This window comes from Chelmon rostratus, chromosome 13 (genome assembly GCF_017976325.1).
Source record: "Chelmon rostratus isolate fCheRos1 chromosome 13, fCheRos1.pri, whole genome shotgun sequence".
Lineage (NCBI taxonomy): Eukaryota > Metazoa > Chordata > Actinopteri > Chaetodontiformes > Chaetodontidae > Chelmon > Chelmon rostratus.
Window position 1 is genome coordinate 19,154,619 of NC_055670.1, and position 23,875 is coordinate 19,178,493.

Genomic DNA, 23,875 nt, shown 5'->3' on the forward strand with positions numbered 1-23,875 from the left:
CAAACCTGTCTTAATCAAACAATTCATTTTGTCACAGATGTGAAATTGAAGAGCGAAATGAGGCAAAACTACCCAGCCTACATTAAAGGTGCTTTTTGATTTTGGAGCAGTATGTGTGTGCGCCTCTGCCCGATGTTCAGACATTGTCCTGTGTGCAGAGAGAGAGGGGTGGTGAGGGACTCGCTTTGAGGCCTCCTCTTATTTGGCATGAGATGAGTTTAGGCAGCATGAGAGCGCGCTGGCAACCCTAACCTATGGGAATTTTTCCGGCACCCCTGGGCTGTCCCACCACCCTTACCACATTTAGGCAAGGGTACACACAGTGGATCCTAAAATCAGCACTAGGCTACCACTTGCTTTAAAATATCAGAGCAACAAGGATCTGGTTAACTAGTTCCTGCATTAAGTGACTATGATTAGGTGGTCAGAATCAGATCCCTGCATTATACAAATGAAAACAAAAAAGGGTGTATAAATTCAGCTCTTAGTTTATTCATGTGTTACTTGAAGGACGTCACTTAAACTTTATGCTTCAGTTGTGATTCTGACAAAGGCTACTGGCGAGAGACACAATTGGTCGGAGAGGGTGGTTGTGAAAATGGATGGCTGAGATTATAAAAGCAGTCAATGGTGGATCATGTTTCTGCACCTCTTGGGTCCCTTTATGCTCGGCAGGTTTGTTGATTTTCCCTCCACCTGATGCACGAAGATCTGTGTGGCACATTTTACAAAAAGCATCACTTGCCTGCATCTCCATTAAGTTTGCACAAGTAACTCATTTAGTGAGATACTTGCCCAAACTTCAAACCATTTTTGCATCCCTCTTACATTCATCCTTCTTGTTTTTGTTCTTCTTCCTGTTTTATTGGCAGGGGCCATTTCTGTGACTGACTCCTTGTCAATAGATGTTACAGCTCATGTTCTACATACTGCCACCTGCTGCACCAGACGGGAATGCAGCAAACACATCAAACATGTCAGACCTCCTGCCAGCCAACCTTATATAAGCTGTATATGTGCTGTGTGAAATCAGAGAGGCTGACTGGTATAACAACAGGAGCTAGGGGAGACATGTAACTCACTCTGAACTTTAAGCGTACATTATTCTGATGTCATTTACATTAAGAGAGCCTCACAGTGATGACAATGATAAGGATCATTGATACTGGTGACCCTTGTCTAATCAACATACAGAGAGTGTTTTACAAATTAACATCAAAAGTTCAGAGCAGCATACTTTGATTTGATAAAAGACATAAAAAATAAATCATGATCAATTATGATCAATTAATATTGATGCCTGCACTTCTCTCACTTGTAGCTGCACACCTGCTGTGGGCCTGCAACAAACACCTCAGACAACCAGCCACCTTTTTATTTACAACCAAGGCCAGATGTGTAGAGCAAGTACATGGTATAATTATATTGCCTTTCAAATTACTCCAACGACCTGACATTGAAAAAGAAGAAAGAAAGAAAGAAAGGAAGAAGGTTGTTGGAGCCGATACGTTGCTTTCAGCCCATTTAACTGTACGCTGTACCTGCCCGGCGCAAAATGAAATGAAATCAAATGAGAAGTGGACAGTGCAGAAATGTGGGCGCCTTGCCATCCAAAGGCCTGGATATTTTTCTCAGGGGCTGGTTATCCAAACCAGAGCCAAAAGTGAATATTTGTCTTACATTCATGAGGTGGCACAAGCACTGCAGTCATTTAATGCTCTGTTTCTGCTTGATGTGGACAGTTGTTAGAGCTTACAGGCACTAACTGTAATGATGATGGAGGAAGTAGGCTTTGCCGAAGCATGAGGTGCAAATTTAAAATTACTTATTAGTTCTCCAGGTAGTGCTATGTCCAATTTGTTCAACATTTTAAAACTCAGTCAGCTATTATTTTAGTGTTGCTGTACAGTGTGGGACAAGACAACAGTTGAATATGATCTATCATGGTACCCATTATCTTTTAGATGTAGAACACCCACACATTGCTGGATGTACACATTAAATAAGCTTTGCTACAGTCGTAATGGGTTACAAGCCCATTCAAATTTCAGTAACTGTAACTGTGTTTTTTTTTTATTTGAAAAAGTAATTTGTAGTTACTGCAGAAGTGGAATTACAGTAACACATTACTTTGTAAAGTTACACTGTAATGCATTACATTAAGTAGGGGCAAAGCAAAAAGAAATGTCATCTCTAAAATGTAGTTAAATAGAAGCAGCACAACTTGAAAATGTTGCCCCCTAGTGGTCATAATTTTCTTGATTTCAAGGTGTCAAGGTGGTCACCAGTTTTTATTTTATTACCTCACTTCAAATTCCCCTTTTTTCCCTGATTAAGTCAAGACAAGATTGCACTGACGTCATTAAGTACTAACTGCGGCTACACCACAATATAATGTTGATGAAAAAAGACGAGACTAAAACGTCAGATAAAAACTTAACCCAAACCTCTTTGTTTTCATTGACAAAACAGAGGAGAGAAAGGAAGGAGAGGTGTGAAATTTAAATCCATGTGCAATTTCTCTCAAAACTGTGCAATTATCTTCAAATTTTTGCGCCGTTATATGCTGTGTGCGCTTCTAATTGTGTGCCTGACGAGTCGGTTGGTGTCGCAGATGTAGTAGACGAGATGTTCAACATGACAAAAAAAGGACAAAAATAATGAATAATTCTTCTTTGACGAACATAAAACTAAAGTGTCCAGACTTTTTGTCGGGTACAACTTCATTAAAAAAGACAGGATGAGGTTGACTGAACATGATGAAAACTGAAAAGAACATTTGAAACATGACTAAGACTAAATAAAAAAGTGGCTGACAAATTTAACACTAGTTGACACCCGAGATTAGTGTGACCAATTCAGTGTCCGACCAAATCTGCCCTTCTGTTCCTGAGTTACGGCATTGAATAATGGCCAGAAAAAGTGTTTTTTGCAGAACATTATGATGTCACAGTGAAGTTGGCCTTTGACCTTTTGGATATAAACTGTCTTCACGTCATCGTTTTAACCTATGAGACATATTTGTGATATTTTGTCATAATTAGCGGATGAATCATTGACTTGCAGCCTAAAATGTGTTTTGTCTTGTTACAGTGACCTTTGACCACGAATGGCCAGAAAGGTGTTTTTGCTGAACATTATGTTGTCACAGTGAAGTTGGCCTTTGACCTTTTGGATGGAAAAATGTCATCACTTCGTCATTTTAACCTATGAGACCTTTGACACATTTTTAGCATAATTAACTCTGACCTTTGATCACCAAACTCTCATCGATTCATCCTGTGGACGTTAGTGCCAGATGTGATCAAATTCCCTCCAGGCGTTCTTGAGATAATGCTTTCACAAAAATGGCACAGAAGTGAGGTCGCAGTGGCATTGACCTTTGACCACCAAAATCTAATCAGTTCAAATCTGAAGATGTTCCTTCAAGGCATTGCTGAGATATCACCTTCAGTTATGTGTATTTAAATTAGCATACATATGTACAAGCAACCCAAAAACATAATGCCATTGGCCACCGCTGTTGCCAACGTGCAGGCATAAAAACAGCATCAGAATGCTTTTAAATGCCTCCCAGTGAGGCTGCCTCTGCGATACATAGAAGCTCCATAACCTGGAGGCAAGCGCAATAAAGGCAGCATTTCCCATTTCCTTTGTGGTAATTTTGGGGACATTTAGAAGGCATGCTGCAGAGGACCTCGGGATATGTGAGCAGACATAAAATGATAGACAATGTGTGATGCACAGAGGAGCCAAACCATTTAGTAGCTCAAAAACCATGAGTGGGGCTTGGAAATCAATTCCAAAAGACACAGGGAGCCAGAGGAATGTAAGACTGATACAGAGAAAACAGGTGTTACATGTGGTCTAATGTGTTCCTTACAATAGGGACTGAATAACATCAGACAAATAACTGAACTGTCCTTTAACTGAAAGCAAAAATCACATGGACTGCAACTTTAAGCATTCAAAACTGCTCAGGTCTGCACATACAGTAATTAACATGGAAGGCTTGCCACGCTGCCTTCCTGTGGCTCTGTGAGGACGGAGCTCCGACAGCGCCCAATGATAACGAGCTAGCCAGAGAGCGACGGGAAGCCGACTTAATCTTAAAAGTCACGTCAGGGGAGAGATGGGCTGCCCTTTGAACCCTAGACCAGGCTGTGCTGAAAAACTGTCGGCGTCAGCGAGGAACCCAGCTCCCCAAACAGGTGCACGTCCACGTGGCATACAAATGATAGCTTTCTGGGATTAAGATGGTGCTGATGCTGTACTTGTGCATTCTGCAGCTACAACGAGATCCATGCTGGATTCTGGAAATGAGGACCCCTGATAAAACACGCTGCATGGGACCAGTGAAACATAGCATGTGTCTTCCAGTGAAACAAAACACTGAACAGACACTAGAACTGACAATTAATGAGAGGCATGTACTCCAGTTGTTTTCTTATTTTTCCTTTAGCAGTAGCTTTCTGTTCATTTTGAACAGCAGTGGCAGGGAACAGTTAACTTCCATCGGCTGCTCTGTCTAGATTTGCAGTTTTCAGACTGAGATGCATTTGCTTCACATTTGCGTTTCCAAGTAGAGTTTGACAAATTGTGAATGATCAGATAGATTGCCAAGCATCCGTGGCCCCACAGGATGAATTGGAATAACTTTGTTGATCCTTTAATGCTGAATCTAACTCCATCATCTGCTCAAAACTTAGATTTGTTTAATGCTTTGGTCAATACCTGCAAAGATAACGACATTCCCATCAGTAAAACAAATAAAATAAAAAAAACACTTAGCATCTCTTTCACCTGATGAAATGATGCCAGACTGATGATGGCACAAATGAGGAGTATTTAGACTTAATTCCCAGGGGACAGTGTTGACTCAGAGGCGTGATGCTAACACAGAATCTTGATTCTCATACTGATCAACAGTGAATCCAACATACTTTTCATCTAGTGTAGGCTTGATCTTGCTATGCATAACTGTATTAGATTTTCGGAGACAAAGTACATCCATTCCAGTCACGAATAAACAGTACACACTAAACTAAAATGGGACTCACAAGGAGCTTAAATTTAGAAATGCTGATAAGAATTATAGTTGATGAGCAAACCAGACTGTCAATCAAACTCCTCCAAAAAGCTTTTGAAAGAAAAAAAAGAAAAGGCTGTCCATCAAAAAGCTTTCCTATAGCAAATAAAAAAAGCCTTATTTGATGGTAAGAAAGGCAGGGATACAGAGAGAGAATCAAATAACAACAAAAATGGACAAACCAGAGCATATTCTATAACCACTGTTCCTCACACTGTGCTGCTATCTAACACCTCGCCTATTTCGTTTGTTTTCACTCCATTGCTCCAGGCTGACAGACCTCTCTCAGGCTCACATCTTCAGAAAAAAGCTGTACCCATGTCTCACCAATTAGAAGCAGGGAGAAGCCTTGGAAAACCTCTGCCTTCAGCAGTCAATCTAGGCAGCGGCCTGCGTGTCCAGCTCCCCTGTGGGCCAGCAGACTCTATATCCATACTATCATCCCTCTAGACACACAGCGGAACGGGCACTTATATGTGTGTGAGTCATGTGCGATTACAGCGGAATCACAGAAAAATAAGCCTGACTTTTGTGAGGTGATTCAGAGGGTACCAGACAGGTTTAAGCACACCGTGTTGCTTTCCAATGGCGGACCAGCATTTAGGGAGAACACAGAGATGCTGCGAACCACAACAAAACTGTCCACGTCATTAAGAAACCAGCAGGTAATGATGTTGATGAGACCGCGTGACTTACAGTGGTAACCCAAGCTGTTAAATAAAGTACAGTTCATAAACTGGAAATCCACAAAGAAGCGATGCAGTTCTGTTTTAACGATGAAATGAATTACAGGTTGAGATTTAAGGTTTACATTGTTGGGCTTCATGGGGGGCTGGTCATGATGCAGTTTAACACACCTGGTGCACAGCAGCAAGATGCTTGCATTGTTATCGATGGTCATTACTGCGCTATGAGCTACAAAGCACTAAAAAGAAAAGGTGTATCATTATTATTAGTGTATTATGGTTTCTAAAGTCTCTCTGAGAAAATGTGAATCATTACACATGTGCTCTGGCTCTAAGCTTGGTGTCTGCCCTCACAATATAATGGTCCTGCCCTTCTCTTATTTACTGGAAATGAGAGGGCAGAAAAAGCTTTGAGCTGCTGATAACTGGTTAACATTCAGGCACCACTGCTACATGCAATTCATTTATTTATTTATTTTTTCTTTAAAGGAAACCACTAGAAAAACTATATTGCAAGTTCACCAACATAGAGATCCATGTAACTGTCAACCACATGCTGTAAATGATTCAGTTTTCTCTGTGGGGATATTTTTTACTCCACAGTTGCTCAGCTTTTTTTGTGATCTCTACAGAGAAAAAAAAATCCTGTAATGGAAAGTCCTGCAGGGGCATTTTCTACTGAGGGATGTGGGGTGAAATCAGTGAATACAAATGAATGTCTCGACAGTAGAAGCTGTCTGAAGCATCGCTATCCACCAAATTACACAGCTCAAAGAGAAAAGAGTTGAAGGACGGGGAATCATTTAAATCCCTTCATTGTAACTCGCTCACATTCTACCAGACGAGTCAATTGTTATGCATAGTGAATTTTTTTTCTTTTTTTTTAACAAAAGATGCATGATGATAAATGAGCTTTGCAGGGCTTTCAGAGACAGTGGATTATATAGGCTGCAGAACACTCACCCCATGAGAGGATCCAGAGCTATTCCTTTAGGATTCACCAGGTCTAGCTGCAGGATCGTAACACATGTGTCCCCGCCATGGTTGCAGACAAATATCTTGTCCGTGACGCGGTCAACAAAATAGAAGTTGCCTGTCAGCCAGTCAATGGCCATGTGCTCCACATCTGCAATGACAAACAGGGGTTAGATTCCTGCAAAACAGCTGACGGGAAACATATGAGACACTGTATAAGAAGATATTTAAAGAAGAAAGATCAAAATCTGAGCAGCAGAGGCTGTGAAATTCAAACTGTCAGCACCTTGGATCCACTTTGGCAAGGTTTCAGTTAAAAATATCTAGAATCCAAGCACAAGGTGAGATGACCTTGATGACATTATCAGGATTTCTTTTTCTTTTTTTAATTTAAAAGATCCACCGAGAGGCAGAGCAGAGCATTCAAAAGCTCATCATGATGAGCTTGAAAGGTAAAATTGGTACAGTGCCCCTTTAAATTACACCATGGCCACTGAGAATTGTGATTGTGAGTGGTAGGTTTGAATTACGCTTTTGTGAAGGACAGGACACCCTGACATCTCTGATGTAGGTGTGTCATGCACCAGTATTAAACTAAGGTATCAAACCCTTTAAAAATGGCCAGTGAAAATCAGGCACAATTAATGTCAAACATCTTCGATATTTGTGAGAATCTGGATCAGATCAAGTAAAAGGAGGAAAAGAGTGCTTTTGAAGTAGCAAAGCTGGTGTTGTCTGCAGGTTTTGAAGCACAGCTGTAGGGGAAAGGTGAACGGCCAAAACCGCCGAGTCTAACTTGCTTTCAATCGCACAGATAATGAAGGGTTAGTCAGAGAGCTCATAGCTTAGCGCGTGAGAGAGAAAAAAGGAGAGGCAGAAAGAAGGGTAAGCATGTCGGTGTGAGAGAGGGCTGGGTGATGTCTATCTCAGCTGAAAAGATGCACCGCCGGTCTTGTAGGTCAGAGCGTTCACCATCTGAGAGGAGATAATCACTCAAATTTATCAGGAAAGGTGGAGAAGAGGAAAACTACGAAGGGCTGAAAACGTACGTTGCAAACTTTGTTGTGTTCTTATTTCCTGCTCCCGTGTAAATCCACGCAGATTCCTCGTTTCAGCACAGCGGAGATGCCCAGAGGACTCTGCAGACAGAACCCAGCATACACTTTCCTGGTTGTGCTGGAAATCCAATGCCAGCGTTCCATTTACACTCAGGGACCTCAGGGGCTGGAGGCCTGTTCCATTTAGGTGGGCGATGACAATACGATCTGAACCACCGACGAGAAGCATTGGACGGCTGTCGCCAGGATCTTGACAGAAGGGAAAAATATGGATGCTATTAGTTTCTTTATTTCAGGGCACGATTTGTTCTGTTGAAACATCAAGAGACCAACGGACCTCAACGAAAGACAAGATTACATTTAAAAGGAATAGAGAGCACACATTTTTCAAATATGGGGTTAAATGACAGCGAAATACTGAGGAGGATCACACAAACACAGAGAAATAGAAAAAAGACAGAAATGAAGTAAGACAGCAAGCATGCCTTGGTAACAAAGAACCTTTCACCATCAGAGGTGGAGAGCATGAATTGCACAAAAACTCACAAAAGGAAGGAAGAAAGAAAGAGTACAATCTAACTCTAACACCGGATGAAACAGCACCAAAACAATGAAACAGAAAATCATTTTCAAAGCTGATTGATTTGAACTAACACAACACATTGAGACTTTTTCTCTCCAGCTGAGAGTCGAGGCAGGACAGTCCATGGCAGTAAAACTGTGATAAGCTGTTTTATGGGCTTAATTGACCGTGCACATTCTCTGACATCAGGCTCACCCCCTAAAAAGGGCCCTTATTTATCCCGATCTTCCACAGAAGTTCAAGTCAAGGGCTGCTCTCCTAATATAGGCAATAAATCAGAATGCCTGGTCACACAACTGCTTCCTCTTATTGCTCTGAATCAACTTTTAGTAGTCAGACATTTCTCTCCCACACCAGGTTGCAGATGGGGTTTTGACCAGGCTTGTGTCTGTCGTGACTCTTAATCAAGCACAGGAAATGATAGCTCGTGTAGAAGTAATGGCAAATTTCTAGAACAGACCGTTATACAGCACATTTCATAATACTCTAACAGTGTCGTTGCTCGTTTTTTGCCTCACATGCTTAAAGTCCCACTGAAATGACATTATGTCATCCCTTTTTTGCAGTCACGAATAATGCTACCAATACTCCGTTTCCTCTCCCGGGAGAAGCGCCTGTTTTTGACAGCGACCGACAGGCTGAGCTCTGGCAGGGGAGCGAGAGACAAAGTAAACAAACTTGCTCTGCAGCTTAAAAGCCATGAGCAGACAACGTCTTTTAAGCGGTGGTATTGAAGAGTAAAGACCACGGCAGCATCTCCCACAAATGCACCGAAGTGATATTTGCAGGTAAGTTTGCGTGCTGTTTTGTGTGTTGTAGCTGACCAGCTGACTAGCTACCTGGCCAGCAAGCTGACGCTGGTGAATGTTTGCAACGTAACTGTAGTATCCAGACAAATTAATACAAAGACAGGGGGCGTCGTCATGAAAACAAAACCTAAAAGGATGTGATTTACACAGCAGATACTGTGTGTATACTGTAGCAGGAAAAAAAACAGGCCATTTCATTTCTTGACATAGGTCAGTGAAGTGCGTTATCTAGCAGACATGAAAACCATCTGGGCGCTGTGTCAGATTTCTGTTAAGGATTCAAATAAGAATAAAAAATATGACATCTTTCTCTTTAGTCTGAGCCAAATGAGGAGCAATTAGCACAAGATTAAATCCACCAAAAGAACATTCGTGCTGCAAACTTTCAACTTCAATCTTACACTCAACACCTTAATGTGTTTTTCATTCCCTGCTGCTGCTCCTCGTCATCTGGTTTCAGAGAACTCTGTCTGAAATTTATATTCATGAGCTTTTACAACTAATGGTAACCCCATCGTTATCCCCGTACCACTATCGCTCTCTGCTAAATTAATATTAATGCATGTGAGCATTGGGTTCAGTTAAGTTTATGGGTAATCATATTCAGTTTATTCCTGGTAGGACACCAGTCACATTGATTAAAAGCCGCAACAGCGGTGTTCTCCCAAGCTAGGTGTGTTGGCCCTCCAGCTATTTAAAACCCATATATGCCTCAGTGACAACACCCTGAAAAAATCTCCCTCACTTTGTTGTTCAATGCATGACACAAAAATACACCACACAAGGTTAAGCTTGTTTACTTATGGATGGTGGACCACCAATACACAATACCGCTTGTGGTTGTTTTGTTTCTAAGTAGGCTGTTTTACTCATCAGGACAGATTTGTTACCGGCATCAGGCATTAGCATAAATCAGGGTGACGCTGGGCATTGTCTCTGCACAAAATACTCCAGACTGCTCCCACTTAAAATCTCATGCTCATTAATTTTATCATTATCCTGGCCTGACCACGTCTACCGATTCCCATGTGGGTGATAGATGTGGTCACTGCTAAACCACATTAATCTTGCCCTCCTAAAGCTAGTGAGCACAAAGGCGACGATGAGCTAGAATTCCACTCTGGGTGAACAACGCCGCCCTGTTTATTATTAGAAATGAAACATATGTACTATGCAGATTATGTTGTTTCCCGATGCAAGTGTGCCGCTCACCTTGTTTGGCTTTGCAAGATATCCTGTCAGGCTGCAGGATGTATCCTTCTGTGCAGCTGCATCTGTATGACCCGTAGGTGTTCGTGCAGGTTTGGCTGCATGCACCATACATGGCACATTCATCATGATCTTATGGAAAAAGAAGGAGAGTCATTTGTAACAAATTAGGTGTGCTCAAACATGACCCAAATACATAAAGTATACTTAATGTGGCCTCACTCTGGCACCTCAGGCATAATTACTTTTGCAACCAATGAGCCTTTTTTGGAGCTGCAGTACCCTATAAACCGCTCTTCCTCGTGTCACCCCCAAACAAGATCAAATTCAGGAAGCAGTGCTACTTTGTTAAACCCCTTCCACCAGCATAATTATGCAATTTTACACCATGTCTTTGGTATGAGGTATGTGCCGAGTCCAGGTGAGACACAACAGCTCTAGAGGCACCTTTGACAGCAAAATCTTGACTGTCAGACACCAGGCCTGTGGCACATATGAAGAACGTAAAGAGGGAGAAAGAGAGACTAAGAGAAATTGTGATCTGTATATATAGCATGTGTGTGTGTGTGCATAAGTGTTGGGGGTGTAATGCACTCAGCATGAGGCTCGGCCTACAGACAGATGGTTCTCATATACCCAAGCACCTCCTGCTTATTCATCTGAAGGAAGTCTGGGCGAGGGCAAAGGGAGACTTGGAGCTGGGGGGGGGGGCTCCATGGCAGGAGGCCCCCCACCAACGCAGCAGAATCCTACCTCTGCAGCTCGTCCCGTCCTCGCCGACCTCAAAGCCGTCGGCGCAGAAACAGAAGGTGCCGTTTCTCGTCATGACGCAGCCGTAGCGGCACCGGAGCTCGTGGCAGGCTGACAGCAGCTCTGCAGGGGGAAGGAGGAAGAGAAAAGGTGAGAATGAGAGAAAAGAGATATGAAAGGGTAGGTGGAATGGGAAATTACTTTTTGATTTGGGAAATTACTCTTTTGATTTTCCTCTTGTCGTGACCCTTTCATTCACAACTGCTCCCTTGTCATTTGACCGTCACAAGTTTAGACAAGACTTTCTATGAATCACCACATGGAAATGAAAATGTGTGAATATATTGGGAACTATTTGAAGAAAGAAGCTTTTGTGTAACTGTTAACTACAAGATCGCTGCAGGAGGGAATGTAAAAATAACTGGAAGAAATGTCACTGTGTCAGTTATTAAATATCACAGGATTTAGACAGGGGAAGAGTAAAAGTGATTATTTTACCATGCAATTTAAATGACACCAAAATGTAAGTTCATAAATTCCATAAATTTGTACGATTAAAAGTTATTACCAGCCTCACATTATAAAAGTCATCATTTGACACGTTGATTGTCTGGTAGCAGCCCCCAGGAAGTACCCGTGTTGTCATTTCCCATGTAATTTCTGAATGTTGTGATTGGTGATGATGCTCTGTATAGCACTAATCTTTATACAGAGAGGAACAAAGAACAGCTAATTGTGGCGAGATGAATGCACCAGCAGAATAAATGACAAAACTGAAAATATAACCCCCAAAACAAAGCTTTAATTGCGCAGAGATTGATACACCACTGCTGAACATTAATTAATGTCAACCCACTGCCCAAATGATAAAGTCCTTTGTGTTTCCTGTGCTAACCATTTCATGACATTATGAAATACTGCAGCTGCAGACCGAATCATTTCTTGACAGGGTGTATTTACATACAACAGCATAGTGGGAGCTGAATGACAATCAAAGCTTCAGCTATCATTACCTTCTGAATGAAAACCCAATCCTCGGTTTTGATTTTTAAGAGCTGGAATTATGTGATGTCAGTGGATCAGACGCTTTTAAACACTCGCTGAGCTATCAGACGTCCATTTTTCATTACAGTATCTAACTTTCTCGCGAGCTCGCTGACACATTGAGATGAATGGCGCGGTTGGATTGTTTGGAGAGCGATATATAAATCTCAGTGAGAGCTTGTTGGAGACCAATATGTCATCTGATAATCATAAAAATAGTTTCTAAGTGAGGCGAAAGAAGAACATAGCGATGATGTGTGGGGAGTAACTGTAACTAACAAGCCGGAGGCATGAAGCACTTACACTACACTTCTTTACTGACGTTAAGTTGGATTTATTAAAATATTCACTTTAAAATGAAAATACTCAAAGAATAGTCATAAAAATACAACTATGTAAGTCTAAAAACTCCATTAAAGTTTGTACAAAATACTGTTACTGATATTAAAATATGGAGGCTGTCAAACAATGGCCCTCTTACCTTTCACAGCTTCAGAGAGGCTGAGATGGAAGTATAGGGATGAACTGTCTGTGTATTTGGTTTTCATATAGCCCTCAGAGGCGGTTTGACTGACAGGGGGTTGAATGGAAAATGACTGCATTTTCATTTTTTGAGATGATAAAGAACAAGCAAACACTGAAAGATTGAAATGGTAAATGCCCCGTAGCCTTTGGTCTTCCATGGCCAGAGAGAGTTTGCTTTGATATTTATTAATACTCCACACTGGCTCATAGTGGTGAAATGACTCTGGAAGACCAAAGAGCTGCAGCTCGATAGACTTTAGAGGAAAATCTGGAAAAGACTATGCGAGAAGGGCATGGTACTGCTTTTCTGTGTTTAAAGGTTGCGTTGTTGACATTAATCATTCTGTGGCAATTACATACCCACCCACAAGAAGAGTGTGACACCAAAAATGTGCAAGCATTCATCCAAAGGTTGCCAAGTGAAGTTTAGACACACTAGGTGATAGGCTCAATAAGACAAAGTATGTTTTCGTCATACGAGGATGCACCTCATGTCAGAATATAAGCTTTTGCAAACACAGATAGATATTTTGTTCATGCTTGAACAAAATTCATGCGCCCACGTTTTCTCCTTCATTCAAATATTAAAAGCTACTGTATTTTTTTATGACATAAATGACGTCTTTATTCACACGAATAATGGAATATTTTGAAAAACAGCATTTTGTCTCCATTGATCATAACTGAAAAGATAAGCCTGTCTACTGTTTGTCCATGTATCAAAGGACATCTCATCTCAGAGTCATTTCAGATCCGTAAACACGCTTATGCTGCTATTGCTCGGCGTGAAGACAAAAGAGCCGAGTGATGTAGTGGTATGAGGCTAAATTGTTCTCCGACTGCTGAAACCACCGCAGCTTCAACAGAAGTTTCCAACCATGCACGCGGGAGAGATTTTCACAAAACGACTCATTTTATTCACACTAAGACACGCTGCAGGAAAGATACTCCTACAGTTCTGTACATACATGCATACAAAGACACACAACTCCACAATGCATTTTCAGCTCCATTTAACAAGAGGCCGTTAAAGTTTTACCCTGTGAAAATGAACGCAACAGCCTGTTGGTAACACTGTTACTGCGTTTCTTAATGTGGCCAGCACTGATAATGACATAATATAAAACCATTGCATCTGTCTTGCTTTGCTCGGCTCTGAATTACTCGCTGAATTGTTTAGTTATTGCCATGTAGGGGTAAACTGCATAAACATGCAGTGACACCAGAATGCATGCTGCATTTCAGCCTGAGATCGCTCTTTCTACACAACTGAATGGGTCTGAGTTGATTTTTTTCCCCAAGTGTCTGTTATCAGGAATCGGGATGATGTTTTTAAAGCTAGAGTTACAACCTTTAAACCTTAAGGCACTCGAGCTATTCTGCAGCAGCAGCAAACAATGGCAGCTGACTGCCAATCATGTCATGAAGGCCAAACTGACAACCAGAGCTGAAAAGTGGTCAAAACTCATCCTTTCACATAGCTTTCATTTACAGAAAAACTACATACTATAGGCTATTTTGAGCGTAAGCTAAATGTCAATGGGTCACGCCGTCCGAGGCTGCCTTCAAAACACATTTTCTGTGAATATGAGCAACTAGCTGTAAAAGCAAAACATTCACGTCAAACTAATTCAGAGGATGTGTTTTGGTTATTTTAAGGGTTATATGGAGTGTGCAGCACATATTGGGGTGGGCTTGAGAGCAGCACTCCTGGCAAAGTGGAGCCACGCAATGCTCTACAATGAAATGACAAAACACTGAATACAATCAGCCATCATGATGGCGATGGCTTTGGAAAAGGCCCAGGTTGAAAATAACCAGAATTAAACCCACCTACAAAGCGCCACATGCTGGTAAATTTGTCTGCCTGGATAGATACATTGACACTGGCCGCTAACTTTCTGAGACATTAGCATTTGAATGGCTCAGTGTAAACAGACTTTCTCTGCCCTCTTTGCACTTTGAATTGGTGTGTGTCAGTCAAATCAAAGAAAAACAATGGGGTTGTATCAAACAGGTTCCAGACTGGCCCCCTGTTATGATGGCTCTGCAGGGCTGTAAAAGAAAGCTGCTTTCTGCTACTGTAGCCTCCCCGCTGATTAAAGAAAAAAAAAGATCTGCAGGCTATGTGTGTTTGAATTCTCGTGCAGGCCAAAAGCGGGAGACAGGAAGTGGGCAAAAATAAACTGGAACATGTTTAATAGTGATTTAGTGACAGATTGTTTTACTGCTTCAGTTCAGATCCAGTTAACGTGCCTCTGTGTGGTCACATCCCTGCTCGATGTGAACTCCTGCAAACCTTTCCACATATTCACGCGAACAAAGAAAATCAAGCAAAATGCGTGATCAAATGCTGAGGTGGTGGACACTTTTTAAAAAATGGTCAGTCCCTGACAGGTGGGTCAAGAACTGCTTCCAGCCATCTCTGTTTACCCGTTCTCAAGCTTGTGTGTGGACCCCATGTGACCTCGGCATTATTATTCAACGCGTGGTACGGTAACTAGCACGCTTCCCCTGTTGTGAAGCAGTATGCAAAATGACTACATGCCGGGCTGACGATATTCAAAGCTAATCCTTTTATCTGCTCAAAGACGCCAGATGATCAGCTTTCCCTCCTGGCAAACACAGAGTGCTGCAGGGATTGTATATCTGCCGCTCAGCCTGCCTGACGCTCTTCACGTATCTGGAGCTATGCATTGCAACCTGTGAGAGCACTAGCGAGGTACGTATGTTGTGGTCTTGATGCAATGGTCCGGAAATATACTTCATGCGGAGGAAATGCACTTTCTGTACTGAGTTGAAAGCTTTTTGCTTTCTATCTGTACAGTTTCTAACGTTTTATTAAATACTGGCACTAAGGAAAATATATCTCTTATATGCCATCTCCTGCAAAGGAGGGATAATTCAGCTGTCATGCATTCACCAAGAAAGAACACACTCCAATTATGACCATTCTAACCATTGTAAAGATGGTGGCATACTTAATTTGTTCTATTACGTCGTGAAAAAGTATGACTGCACCTTAAAAGAAGCGACTGCTGCTGACACTCAGAGCACATGCGGAAATATTCATGAGCTGCAAACAGATGTAAAACAGTAAGCAGCGTGAGCCGAGGCACCCGATATCCTTTCACCATGTAGAAATGGTAGATAAAATGTTGGAATTACTGAAATATGCGGTTAAATGTTACTCAGTCTGAAACACAGAGGCTAATGCATTCACAACAGCGAGCCCGGTCTAATTTGCAGTCTACTGCAGTCTAATTTGCTCTAATCAGATGTATCAACAGAATGATTCCAGCAATTGCACAAAATTAATTCCATCTGTTTTCATATTATGCCTGGTAAAAAAAAAAAAAAAAAAAAAAAAATGGGTTGAGATATGTGAAGCTCACAGGAGTTTCTGCTGCTTTGTTATGGAGGTTTTCCGAAAATTAGGATTTGCTTAAACTCTGTCAGTGATCTGGAAATTAGCAGTGTCAATACGTCTCCGGTCAGACTCGCACGGTACGCTTCGATTAACAGAAACTGTGAGGTCCAGTTTTCACAGTGGGGAAGGGGACCGTCCAAAGCACACATACAGCTCAAAAGCAGCAATGTAGAGGAAGGTGAGTTTATTATTTACAATAATATAATAAAAAATCAAAGTCACGTAATCAGATCAACCCCCGCAGTCGTGATAATTTTCCGTTATAAGATGACAAAAATCAATTAAAATCAAACTGAAATCAAAATTTGTGCTTTTTTTGACTTGTTTGAAAAACCTAATGACCCAAAAAGATGAAATCTAAGTTTAATTTTTTCTGCATTGGCATTGCCTCCTACATTAGTGTTGACTGACTCTAATTTGATTGGTGCAGTGTCTTTACGGGCAGACACTTAGTAATATGACTTCAGCCCCCCTGCTGCACAGGCAGTTAACCAGATGTGAGGCTTTTTTTTTTCTTTTTGCCATTGCTTAGTTCAGTCTTTTATTTCAGCTCTTCACATGCTTCTCTGTGACAACTGCATCCATGAAAGAGACACGGCCAACAGCAACTAACACGACACTGAGCTGTGCAGGAGCAGCCGGTGACTTAGCAGGTATTTATACAACATGATCAAAAAGAAGAGTCTATTAATGTTAATGTAAGCAAGCGTGGCTTCAGACTTCACCATAAAATGGGTCCTCCTAAAGGTTGGATGTTGCAACTGGTTTCACAAACAGCACATAAAAACATGTGTTGTATTAATCTTTCAACAAATACTTCTAAAAATGGTTTCATCCTTTTTTAAAAAGTAGAACAATATGCACAAGAGTTGCAGTAACATTATAGTTTTTATTTCCTTTAAATATATACATATATAACTGGAAACCTACAGTAGCATCCAGTTTCTGCCTATTAGGGACATACAATTCACTCCACAGCATCAGTCAAACAAAAAGTCACACATCTCTCTCACAGAAGTTTCTCAGACTGTCCACATTCAACCTCACAGATGGCAGAGTATGAATGGTGAGTGTGGCACTGTTCCTCTGCCAACATAAACAAGAAGCCACACCACGGGCGAGAAAAGGCTAACCCAAGGCTAACAGTCAGATTGCCCCATCTGGCCTAATTATGGCTTCCCTTTAGGGATGGCCATGGTCTTTGTCGGTGAATCGCCAGCCTTTCTCAAAACTGTTTGCAGTCAAGGCTTGTAATTAATATGGGACCAAATTAAGATGCAAACCCAACACAGAGGTTCACCCATGGCTGGCTCAAGGACCTTTAATGAGTGGATTTCTCACCCATAAATTAGAGACCATGTAGGTCTGTAGCTGTGGTTGGTTTCCTCTGGGTGGCAGGAATGACAAGATTGATTCCACGGCGATGAAACTGGGTCATGAATTCCCCGGGGTTCAAACATTCAAGAGTTTCCAGAAGTGTGCGCAGGGAAATATTATTTGTATAAGATGTGCAATGATTGTAGTGACACCATTTATTGACAAGGCTTTAGAAAGTTATCTGAGAAGCTTAAGTGTGCCGGCTTTGATGTGACATGGAGCTGTCCGGATGGTCTAGAAAGTATAATTTTCCCAAGAAATTGAGAGATACATGCGCGTATACATGTAGTTTTCAAAAAACTGTAATCCTGTAGCTCAAACTGGGGCTCAAATGTGACAGTAAATGCTGTTAATCCCTCAAAGCACAATTCGCTGAGGGATTTGAGAACTGGTACACTGCCAGGCTTCTGACATGCCCTTAAATATTGGAAGAAACATTACGGGTGTGGGTGTCGAAATCTCCCAGCAAACAATGAAATTTTAATTCTAACCACTCCTGAGGAAGAAAATCCTCCGTAATAGGATTTGATGACACCAGATTGTTTCCTCATATTAGGGAGAGTAATGATATGAGTGACAATATCTTGCCAGATTGTGGAACAACAAAGTAAGATGCATGAAATATTGATTGCCAGTGTCGTGTCGGCTGTTATTTATATAGCGTGCAGTGGGGCCTGGCAGTCAATCCTAACCAGTGTAACCAGGATAACAAGGCATGGAGCTTCAACTCATCAAAAAGCAAAGCAAAATGTGACAGAATTTAAAATTAGATGACTTTAATGTCATGTAATACTTTGACAAATTCCTTGGAAATTACTTTTAAACCATCAGATGCATCAGTATCAAAAGCAGACGCAGGAAATAAAACACTGTTGAGAATTAAGCCTCATCCTCTCCGGTAAAGTGACTGCAGTGAGGTAGAATGACACAATAAAAAGCCGTGCACATTGCAGAGTACCGTTGGAGAGAGGAGAGCGATCGCTTTGACTACTTACTGTAAATGTTCCATCCATTAGAGGGGCAAACATTTAATAAATATGCTAATACGTTACAGTCTACAAGGCTGCACATTTTCAACCTACTGAGAAACACTTAAAAAATATTCATTGAGCTGTATTCATGGCTAGTCATTTCGGAGCGAGAGCAACACTTATCACGGGCTCCCTCACCCTGGAGAAAAGTGTTTGTTTGTTTGAGTTGTCGTAATGAAAAGTTAATCAAGTGAGATAATTGAATGTTGTTCAGAGACAGAGGGTGGGAGGGGAGGCGCATGTTTGACACTGTTTATTTTTCAGAAGCTTTATCATAAGAACAAGAAAAATGTATACTAATGTTGTCTATATTATTTTTAGAGTCAGAGTCTGAGACTATTAGAAAAAAAACGAGTAAGGTATGAACCAGAGAGACAATGCTTTCTCACTTCCACGACAGTAATGAGATTTTTTTCCTGCTAGTTTTCAGCCAGAGTGCTCTAAAAGGCAGCTATCATTTAAATCCCAAACACTACGACATGGAAATCGTCGCTGCATAAGAGTCCAGATTACCCTTGGGTGGCAGAAATAGATCCACGTGTTTTGGAATCAAACGCTCTGGAGAGCCTGTCAACGAGGCAGCCGCACCTCATCGCTGTAACATTCGGCGGCATTCAGAGGATTATTTTTCGCTGACGATTTTCTGCCGGAGTGAGTGAGACTGGCACAGGTTGACGCTCAAAGTCCAATCAGGTTTTTAATCACAACCAGCTATGGCTCTAGGAAGCAGTTTGTGACTGTGTTTCCTCATTTGTCTTTAATTTCTGTGTCATAAACCAGGTCAGAGGCATTATCCTGCATGCAACACCCAGTTCTCAATATGTGTGAGTAAACACGGATATAACAGCTTAACTTTTAGTAATTTCAATGTCAAGTTGCACCCAAACATAAGAAGACAAACTGGGGAAGACCACTGACATTGTATTAAAGCAAAGTGTCTCGAAATCTAAATTGCGATCACATCTGCGATGGTGTCTCCAAATAAGCAGCTGATCTGCCTTTAACCCTTTCAACTGAAAGCACTGTACATGTCTTTTTAAGGATAAGCAGGGATATTTGAAAATGAACACACAATCCTTGATTACACTCAATTATGTAATTAATCAGTGAAATGTATGAGGTTTTTAGTGGTTTTGGGGCTGAGGAAAACTTACTGATAACAATTTTGCTTTTTTCTGAACAATCTTAAACAATCTTTAAATTCAATTATGATGATTATTTGATCTGAATTTAACAACAGGCCTGTATTGGGTGTCTACATCAACATAACTTGTTTCTACATGGAGAAAATCAGATAAAAGATTCTAGTCTTGTTTCATTTCTAACTTCAATCTAACAGACATTTATTTTGATTTAATACTGGATATGACTCAAATTTAGTCATGACAATAAAGACTGTATTATATTTATTGTTAACAGCTACATAGCCGGCCATCACACTGGCAACACCTCATGATAGTGCTGACAGCTCTGCACTGTAGCTGCTCGAGCTAACATTGATGTTAGCTTCACAGACTGACAGGACAATCTGTTTCACAACTGTGAACCCCTGTAGGTCTCAGCTCTTTTAAGGTGATGAGCTTAAAACCATGATATGATGTGCTTCAAAGTTTAACTGAGAGGTTTTGTTCAGCTGCCTCTTACAGTTCAACAACGCTTGTCAGTAGCATGATGGTAGCGTTGCTGTTTTCTGAATCAAATAGCTTGTCAGCAGCACAGCTCTTTTATTGATCACACGGTGTCCACAAAAGCTGCAATTTCCCAAGCATTTCTGAAGCTCAAGCGCCTCAGAGCGTTCCGCTGCTGTCTGAAATAAACATGTTAAGGATCGCAAAGTGACGCCATCGCCATGCGCAGGTGTAGCCGACAGGAGTACTTCCGCATCACGGTGACATCACTCACCAATCCTTGGGCCCATGCTAACAACGTCTCTGCTTCGGGGGAATGCAGGTGGGCTAGCTCGAATTTACTTGATGGAAAGATGACAGAGGGTGAGGACGGAGAGCAGCTGAACTCGAGGGAGTCGCCATGGGCGCACCTCAAGACTCAAGACAAACTGGTATAAGTGAAAGTGAAAGAAAAATGACGAGTTCGGGTGCTTACTGTGCAACACGCTGCTGTCAACCACCAAGATGTTTAACGCAAATTTGAGAACACACAAACAAACAGATGGACATAAACACAGACTGTTGGGTAGTTTATGCATCATACTCTATGTCAAATATGTGGCTGCAGGTTTTCGTTAAAACCAACGAGGACCACAGCAGGCCAACCAATCAACATCAAGGGATCACTTAGTTATCAGCTGCAGACTGAGATCAGCTGATTATTTGATTCCAGCCTGGTGTGCTCCTCTCTGGTTGGAAAGAAAACCTGCAGCCACACGGCCCTTAATGGAATCAGTTTGACATGCCTGCTCTATAAGATCATCATCATATGTCCAGTGAGAACCATGCATCTCTAAAAAGTGAACTTTTCCCAAGCTCAGAAACAACAGCCTGCTTCCAGCTTTGTGGTAATGCAATTTCCAGCTAATCCACTCATTTCAACGAGCACATGGAGAAAATTAGTTCATTCAACTCATGTGAACCAAATTTAGACAGAGCAGATATTAGATAGTTGATACAGAACATTGATCCATTTTTTTCCCTGAGAGAATACACTTGAAAGCTTCGCACAAAGAGAGAGAGAGGGAGACAGATCAGGGAGCAGCAAGCGTCCCCAGTGGGGGGAAAAAGCCTCAGAATCAGAGCCTGCACGGGGATGAAATGGAATAGCGAGCGCCAGCAATAACTGTGGCAGCCGTGGTTCGCATTGTGCGCAGCGAAGCAGCTCTTTCACTGACAATGAGAGAGTGAGCACACGCGTGACAGCTTTAACAGAACACTACATTAGAGTGGGGCGGTGGATATGTGTATACAGCATGTGAGTCGAGTCCCAGCCACGCTGCGGTTCTTGCAATATGACGCGAGCTGTCTGAAACAGCTTCACAGGCCTCGGAATTTTAAGGCTGGAAGGTTAACAAAGCACAAATCATATCTATTGTGTTCCGCTTTTGATATTCAAATGACCTGTTTTTCGTGTGAGCAGGAATTTTTTTTTTCCTCCGCACTTGAGCATCAACAAATGATGATAACTGATTCTGCAGTAAATGTCAAGCAATCATGAGCTATTACTAAATGAGGTTATTAATGATGAATGTAATGGTTTGGGTCGAGCTTTGTCAGGGATAAAAATACCGGAGTGCTTATTAATGTGTTGCCTAAATGTCAGTCGAATTTAGACGTGTACTGCATGGTGTTCTCGTATTAGCAGACACCTCTTACACGGAAAACTGCTCAACCATCTCTGCACCCTAAATGAAACACTCACTCCGAATGAGTAAGAACTACAGGAAGAACGTAAGTGCATTTCACTTCAGATAAAGAGACGACATAGAGGACAATCAAGCAGTATTAACTGCCACACAAAATCAATAATGAAAATGCCTATAGAGTCAGGCTTTGTGCTATTTTGACAATGAAAACTCAGGCAGCTAAATACTTTTTCCCTTGATCTTTATTTCAGTGTAGCACTGACAAAAACATGATGAAAAAAAACCCAACAGAACTGCAAACAAACTGTCTACTGAGAACAGTTTTACAAAGTGTTCCTGAACTCATGTATTAATCTCCTCAATCTCCACAATCATGTGTTCAGAAAGTGGTGAACCTCGCTCCATCCTCGCTTGTTGCCTTTCCAGGATGCTCCTTTCATACCCAATCATGAAACTATCGCCTGTTCCCAATCAACCTGTTTACCTGTGGAATGTTCCAAACAGGTGTTTTTGGAGCGTCCCACAACTTTCTCAGTCTTTTGTTGCTCCTGTCCCAACTTGTTTCAAATGTACTGCTGACATCAAATTCAGAATAAGCAGATATTAAAACACAAAAATTAGGCTGATGAGATCAAACATCAAAAACATTGTCTTCGCGATGTTTTTGGTTGAGTATGTGTTAGAAAGACTTAGCAAATCATCACATTGCAGTATGTTTTATTCATGTTTAACATGTATTCTTAGTGTGGCTCTACATGAAATTACTGGTTGGAGATTGCTGCGCTATAATTTTCATGCAACTCCCACTTAAGTGCACGTTCTCTAACCTTTGCATCACATGCAGGGCGTTGAAACACCACGTGAATGGGCAGAGCGCTGTACTGCAAGGTCAAGAACACAATCTCACAGCCCTGTTTATGCCAATATTCACAGTCGCCATGAAAACGGAGCCCAGGCTCTGATGTTTTTTATCACCTGTATCTGACTCAGACAACTTAATGCTGGTGATCTTTCTGGGCAATCGCACACAAACGGCTGAGTTCACCCTTTGCACAGAAAAATGACGGTTATGATCTCACGTCAGCATTCAAGCAATTAAACCCAATATGTAGAATCTTTAATGTGGATATTGCATATTAATGTCACATATACAGTATAGCTATAAAAAGCATATTCCGATGGCACAACTTGAGGCAGTCTTAGTTTAAATGTTGCAGTCTATCTACCGCCATCATAATATTACTACTGGGGGAAGTCAGAAGAAGCAATATTAGGAGGATAAAATTCAGCAAATGGAGCTCAGATGTTTTAAGCAATAACCATAAACTGTTTGAATTTGAAGGCAATTATCACACAATAAAAAAGACTGTAATCAGGCGGCTGTGGAAATGAACAGTTTTTGTCACGCAGTTATGCAATTTCCTGTACTATACATAGTCAAGGCTGCCTCGCTGACATTCGCTTCGAGAGCACTTTGACAGTGTTGAGCCAGCATCAATCTATCAGTGACGCTGCTGCGAATGTGCCGTCGTGATACGGATTCTTCCGCTGCTTCGAAGAAGCGGAGCGCAAACTGGAGAGCTTAGCGCTGACAAATGTTTCTGTTTAATGATTCTGTCATGGTTCGTCCCCACAACAATAGCTCCTACGTTGCTGTGTCACTAATTTAATATGTTACACATTTTTTGGTGAAAACATGTAGCGAACAATTTGAACAGACATGGATTAAGCTTGGCATCAGAATTCGGCTTTCATTTTTAAATCTAGGGGACCTAATGCCAAGCCACCGACAAAGTCTCCAAATTCAGCTTCTAAGCTCCAGGCTGTTCCTTTTTATTCACCATGTTCATTAGGAGGAAATTTGTTTATGCTCACTTTCTGGGACTTCTCTCAAGATAACATAAGAAGTCTGAAGTTGTTGAATTGTTTATTTAAGCCTTCCTCAATGCGAGGCAGGAGGGACTCCAGAGATCCCACGGCACAGCCACGAGCA

The 23,875-nt window shown here is 41.5% G+C and overlaps 1 protein-coding gene across 1 annotated transcript in view; it reads right to left on the reverse strand.

Moving 5' to 3' along the window:
- Nucleotides 1–23,875, reverse strand: part of lrp1bb (low density lipoprotein receptor-related protein 1Bb) — a 243,376-nt gene that overhangs the window by 132,549 nt on the left and 86,952 nt on the right. The window contains exons 4-7 of the mRNA XM_041951416.1: nt 11,163–11,282; nt 10,413–10,541; nt 7,800–8,057; nt 6,739–6,901 (exon numbers count right to left, since the gene is read on the reverse strand). Coding sequence (XP_041807350.1) covers nt 6,739–6,901; nt 7,800–8,057; nt 10,413–10,541; nt 11,163–11,282 — 670 coding nt within the window. The remainder of the gene's footprint in view (nt 1–6,738; nt 6,902–7,799; nt 8,058–10,412; nt 10,542–11,162; nt 11,283–23,875) is intronic.